Source organism: Loxodonta africana, chromosome 2 (genome assembly GCF_030014295.1).
Source record: "Loxodonta africana isolate mLoxAfr1 chromosome 2, mLoxAfr1.hap2, whole genome shotgun sequence".
Taxonomy (NCBI): Eukaryota; Metazoa; Chordata; class Mammalia; order Proboscidea; family Elephantidae; genus Loxodonta; species Loxodonta africana.
The window spans coordinates 154,079,867-154,086,392 of NC_087343.1; the positions used below are offsets into that span (position 1 = coordinate 154,079,867).

Sequence of the window (6,526 nt, forward strand, 5' to 3'; positions counted from 1 at the left end):
GGAGGCGTCATTTTCTTATACATCTTTTACTATCAACTTTTTAAAGCGTGAAGTTTTCTTAGGATTTATTCTTGGTGGGGAACCAGGGTTTAAATTTATGCCTCTAGATTTAAGAAAACAATAGGTTAATTTTTCTACGAATTCAGGCTATCAGAAAGGAAAACAATGTAATCACTTACTGGCATTACGGGTGACCATTTGAGGCAAAAGATGTCATGAAAGACTGTGAGAAAAATCACTCCTGTTGACAGAGTTCCTTTAATCCGCCATCTTTTTGCTCTATTCTGGAGAACGGGAATAGCATACAAAACACGCAAGGTGGCGCTGTTGGCTAAAAAGAGAAAAAAAAAAAAAACACACACCAGCACAGTGGATGCTGCAGATTCCAGCGTCTAGAGAAAATCGTGAGGATAGGACTTGGGGACGAGTGGAGCTACCTCCCCACAATTATTGCCATTATCCAGCTCATTTCTAAGGATTTCGGTTACTGCCATTTCCGAGAGCTGTCTGAGGCCGAGAGGAAGCGTTTTTGAAGACTCAAAGAAAGAATGGAGGCCGGCGTGCAGAAAAGGCAAGTCTTATTTCTTTGTGTATTTTTGGGTGTGTCCTGGGCTGGCGCGGAACCGCTTCGCTATTTTGTGGCGGAGGAAACCGAGAGAGGCACGCTTCTGGCCAACCTTGCAAATGACCTAGGCTTGGGGATGGGGGAACTGTCAGCCCGAGGATCTAGAATCGTTTCAGACCGGAACATGCCATTTTTACTACTCAGTCCGCTTACTGGGGATTTAATACTAAATGAGAAATTGGACCGAGAGGAACTGTGCGGCCCCACGGATCCCTGTGTGCTGCCTTTCCAGTTATTACTGGAAAAGCCTTTTCAGATTTTCCGCGCTGAACTATGGGTCAGAGACATCAACGATCATTCTCCAGTATTTCTAGATAGAGAAATTCCCTTGAAAATATTAGAAAGTACCACTCCGGGGGAGGCATTTCTCCTAGAACGTGCACAGGACTCAGATGTTGGAGTCAACGGCCTGAGTAACTACACCATCAGCCCGAATGCCTATTTCCATATTAACGTCCATGATAGTGGTGAGGGGACTGTCTATCCCGAACTGATACTGGATGAAGTGCTGGACCGCGAGGAAGTGCCTGAGCTCAGTTTAGTCCTCACAGCCTTGGATGGTGGCTCTCCGCCAAGGTCAGGGACCGCCCTGGTACGCATCCTTGTCCTGGACATTAATGACAACGCCCCTAAATTTGTGCAGCCGGTCTACAAGGTGGAAGTGCCCGAGAACAGCCCCATCGGCTCTCTGGTTGTCGCTGTGTCTGCTAGTGACTTAGATGCCGGAAGCAACGGAGAAATAGTTTATGCATTTTTTTATGCCACTGAAAGAATTCTCAAAACGTTTCAAATCGATTCAGCATCTGGCGATCTTTATCTTAGAGCCGAGTTGGACTATGAGGCAATTCAAACTTATACATTAACTATTCAGGCCAAAGACGGCGGAGGGCTTTCTGGGAAATGTACGGTGGTGGTCCAGGTAACAGATACAAATGATAACCCACCGGAACTGCTCATGTCATCACTTACTAGCCCAATAGCAGAAAACTCACCCGAGACAGTCGTTGCTGTTTTTAGGATTAGGGACAGAGATTCAGGGAACAATGGAAAAATGGTGTGCACCATCCGGGACGATCTCCCCTTTCTCCTGAAGCCATCGGTTGAGAATTTCTACACTTTGGTAACAGAGAAATCTTTGGACAGAGAGTGGAACGCTGACTACAACGTCACAATCACTGTCACCGACTTGGGGTCCCCCAGGCTGAAAACTGAGCACAGCATAAGAGTGCTGGTCTCCGACGTCAATGACAACGCTCCAACTTTCACACAAACCTCCTACACCCTGTTCATCCGCGAGAATAGCAGCCCCGCCCTCCACATGGGCAGCGTCAGCGCCACAGACAGAGACTCAGGCTCCAACGCCCAAGTCACCTACTCGCTGCTGCCGCCCCAGGACCCGCACCTCCCCCTCGCCTCCTTGGTCTCCATCAACGCGGACAACGGACACCTCTTTGCCCTCAGGTCGCTGGATTATGAGGCCCTGCGAGCCTTCGAGTTCCGCGTGGGCGCGATAGACGCAGGTTCCCCCGCGCTGAGCAGCGAGGCGCTGGTGCGCGTGGAGGTCGTGGACGAAAACGACAACTCGCCCTTCGTGCTGTACCCGCTGCAGAACGACTCTGCGCCCTGCACAGAGCTGGTGCCCAGGGCTGCCGAGGCGGGCTACCTGGTGACCAAGGTGGTGGCAGTGGACAGCGACTCGGGTCAGAACGCCTGGCTGTCCTACCAGCTGCTCAAGGCCACTGAGCCCGGGCTGTTCAGCGTGTGGGCGCACAATGGAGAGGTGCGCACAGCCAGACTGCTGAGCGAGCGCGACGCCGCCAAGCACAGACTCATCGTGCTGGTCAAGGACAATGGCGAGCTGCCAATGTCGGCCAGCGTCACGCTGCACGTGCTCCTGGTGGATGGGTTCTCGCAGCCCTACCTGCCGCTCCCAGAGGCGGCCCTGGCTGAGGCTCAGGCCGACTCGCTCACGATCTACTTGGTCATTGCGTTGGCGTCGGTCTCGTCGCTCTTCTTGTTTTCCGTGCTCTCGTTCGTCGCTGTGCGGCTGTGCAGGAGGAACAGGGCTCCCCCGGTGAGTCGCTGCTTGGTGCCTGAGGGCCACTTTCCAGACCACTTGGTGGACATCAGCGGTACTGGGACTTTGTCCCAGACCTACCAGTACCAGGTGTGTCTGACAGGAGGTTCTGGGACCAGTGAGTTCAAATTCCTGAAACCAATTATCCGGAATCTTCCACCTCAGAGCACTGAGAGAGAAGTGGAAGAAAATCTCTCATTTCGGAATAATTTGGGTTTTTGATAAGGAGTGAAAAATAAGTGATATTGTGTCTGTGAATACATTCCTAGTAAGAAATTTATTCCGAGACACCTGTAAAAAAAAAAAAAAAAAGTGCTTTCACATTATTTCAGTACTCTGAAAGTCAAAGAATAATTTTCTTTACACAGAAAGGGATCCAGCTTCAGCGCTAAAAAGCCCTCCACAAAGCATGGGATTTACGTGTGTCATATTTAATCTTAAACAATTATGCTTACTGCCCAGTGTAGTACATAATAAATCTGTTTGGAGATGCTTTAAATTCCTTTTTATTGTCTTCCATCTTCATTGCTATTTTCATTTTCTGAGTTGATTAGAGTGCTGAACGAGTATGCATACACCAAATTTCGAAAGCACAGATTTTAGAGTTTTTAAGCTTTAATACTTTTAGCATTTACTCTGTATCATACATCATTTTAATACTTTTAATATCAGAAGTAAATCCACAAGGAGACATGTTTTATAAATGAGGAAATGAGTGTTCACAGAGGTTCAGTAAGTTCACCAATTAATAAGTGGCAAAGCTAAGCATCTGTCCGATCTGTGATCTGTGAGCATCTCTCTGGTCTGTCTGACTCTGTCAGTTTCCTTGTCACCATGCCTTACTGATTTCTGTCATTATAATTTAGCATTTGCCAAATTTCCTTCCTGATTAAGGAGAAGAAATCTTTCTCTCATATTTGTACTCCTGTTTAGAGGTTTACAGATTTTAGACATAATAATGCCTATGGTTTGTATTTTCTTAAAGACCAATGGCCCAGCTTTTCTGGATCAATTAATTATTATCAATGCCCTAATTCAACCAAATTCCAAGTTTAAAAAAAAATCAACCTGTGCTTTCTGCTTGTTACCTGAATAGCTACATTTCATTTCACAGAAAAGATGAGTGGTCATGAATAGGATCATTACAAAATTTTGACTACATCATCAGCTTATATATTTTCCTCACATTTCAGTAATTTTTCTACAGTATTCCCTACCTACTTTTGTGATTTTTCTAGCTGTAATTGAAAAGTTTATTTTAAATGAGTTTCCCCACTCCATATATTATAGTGCTGCATCAGGGAATTATAAGAAATAGAATAGTTTTAGATACATAATATTAAAGAAAAACAAATGATTCCTAAGTTAATTACAGATTCTGGGAGTTAAGGAGAATCTGTATTTGTTACGATAATCTATAACTCCTGTTCTTTAAAAAATGTTCAGATAATTTCAGCAAACTCATAATTCTGAAAATATTACAAACTGATGCTGATGACTCTAAAATTAGTATAGGTAGTCCAGACCTACTAGGAGCTCTGTTCTGACAACTCCATCATAAGTCAGTTCTGATGTAAGCCAAATACCTCTTTTTGTGTGTGTGCATAACCTGCTATAGGGCAGTGCTTGAACGGTAAATCATAACATTGAACACCTGTGAGCGAATATCTGAGAATGATATCAGCAAATTCTGCCCTGCAACATTGTGTGTAGTACGTATTACTAATGGTACCAAACCCCAAACTAAATCGGTTGTCAAGGAGTCGATTCCGACTCATAGTGACACTATAGGACAGAGTAGAAGTGCCCCATAGGATTTCCAAGGAGCGCCTGGTGGATTTGAACTGCTGACCTTTTAGTTAGCAACCATAGCTCTTAACCATTATTCCACCAGGGTTTCCATTACTAATGATAAAAAAAAAAAATTTTTTTAATGATAAGATGTACCAAAAAACAGACAGTGTTAAGTGTGGGGATTACCCAGACTACTATTGTATATCATTATTAAGATATAGTCTAAGGACTACGAAAAAAAAAAAAGCAGTGGTAAAGTCTTAAATTGTTTTCATAGCCTCAAAATAAAAGTGTTCAGTTTCTTCAAGAAATCAGTAACATGGAAAAAAGGAAGAGGGAGGTTTATACAACAAAAGAACTTAAGAGGCATGCCAACCAAATGCAATCTGTAGGCCTTGTTTGGATCTTGATTCACAAAGCAACAACTTAGAATTGGAGAAAACTGAATACAGATGTCAATAATATTAAGGTATTAATAAGTAATTCTCATAGATTTGATAATAGCATTGTAATTAAGTTGGATTTTTAAGGTATTAACATTTACAGATATGTAATGAAGTATTAAAGAAAAAAAACCAAACCCAGTGCCCGTTGAGTCGATTCCGACTCATAGCGGCCCTATAGGACAGAGTAGAACTGCTCCATAGAGTTTCCAAGGAGCTCCTGGCGGATTCGAACTGCCGAGCCTTTGGTTAGCAGCTGTAGCACTCAACCACTATGCTACCAGGATTTCCAATGAAGTATACATGGGTAAAATTTTAGGTTGCCTGAGATATGAGAATGTTGACGGAATAGAATAAAGTAAATGTTGATAATTATTGAAATTAATTATGAGTATATAGGTCCATCATACTATTTTCTTTGTGGAATTTGACATTTTTCAAAATAAATTTTTTAAAATTTTGATTCTGTGTGAAAAGAAGTGGAAGTAATAAAGGAGATATTGTTATGAGATACAGAACCATCTCTGCTGTCACCTCTATTTAAATAAACACTCCAGCCTTTCTTTGTTCAACCACCTTCATCATTTAAACTGGTAACTTCTGAGATAATCCTGCTCACGCACCTTCTTCTACCATGTGAATTTTGAGGTGTTTCTGTATTCATAGCAATGGATTCATTCAGACTCAAGTACCTGGTTGCATTAAATTCCACGTCTGGTTTGTTTCTTGGGGGCTGTCTAGCAGTACACCAAAGGACTTTATCAGGAACTTGTTTTTTCTGCCCTGCAGTCTCACAGACTAGTCTAGTCAAAGGCTTCTTTCATTTTATTATTCACAATAAAATAGAAATGACAAAGATGTATTACAAATAGGTGCAATGCAATTGTGAAATTGTATTTCTTGGCCAAAGGAACCAATAGGCTCATCTGTAAATATTCTATGCTTGAGTGATTTTTTTCCAATAGTGTGAAAGTTTAATAAAACCATACTTTAAAATTTAGGGATGCAGGTTGGAAGTGTCCTATTCCAGAATAAGGCGTTTTTGATTCTATAGAAAACTTCAGTTTTAATTCTACCGACAACTTGCAGTAAGCGCCAAGCCTTATAAAGAGCTTACTCTATGCAAGGCATGGTTCTGTGAATAGATGATAGAGAGTGAGCTAGCTAGCTAAAGTTGCTTTATAAGGTTAAGCTCTTTCTATCTCAGTTTCCTCATTGGTAAAAAGGGGATTCAAAACAGCCCTATGTTGTAGGTACCATTATTATCCCCACCTTATGGATGAGAAAACTGAGGCAGAGAGATTAAATGATTTGTCCAAGATCCACAGCTTGTAAATGTTCTCATAGTTCATGGAAATAAAAGTATATAATTTCTATGTTGCTCCATTATATTTGCAAAAATTGTTTCTGCATATATTCTTCCTTCCCAACCAGGGAATTAACCAAATATCTTCTTTCTGCTCAAAACTCTATTAACAGTAGCATCCCTACTACTAAATAACATTTCTCTTGTGTGGCCTCAGACTGTTGTCTGTGCATAAAGTACAGGTGATAGTAGTGTTGTAACCTTACCTAACTGGTGGTACA

At 42.3% G+C, this 6,526-nt stretch overlaps 1 protein-coding gene across 1 annotated transcript; it reads left to right on the plus strand.

The window, feature by feature from the left end:
* Nucleotides 1-359: 359 nt before the first annotated feature.
* On the plus strand, nt 360-4,078 carry PCDHB7 (protocadherin beta 7). Its single transcript, XM_010591312.3, has one exon. It carries the CDS (start codon nt 549-551, stop codon nt 2,922-2,924), a length of 2,376 nt encoding a protein of 791 aa, XP_010589614.1. The 5' UTR covers nt 360-548; the 3' UTR covers nt 2,925-4,078.
* The last annotated feature ends 2,448 nt before the right edge of the window (nt 4,079-6,526 follow it).

Bases quoted from the DNA above. Each gene is read 5' to 3' on its own strand.
- PCDHB7 (XM_010591312.3), top strand. From the start codon at position 549: ATGGAGGCCGGCGTGCAGAAAAGGCAAGTCTTATTTCTTTGTGTATTT.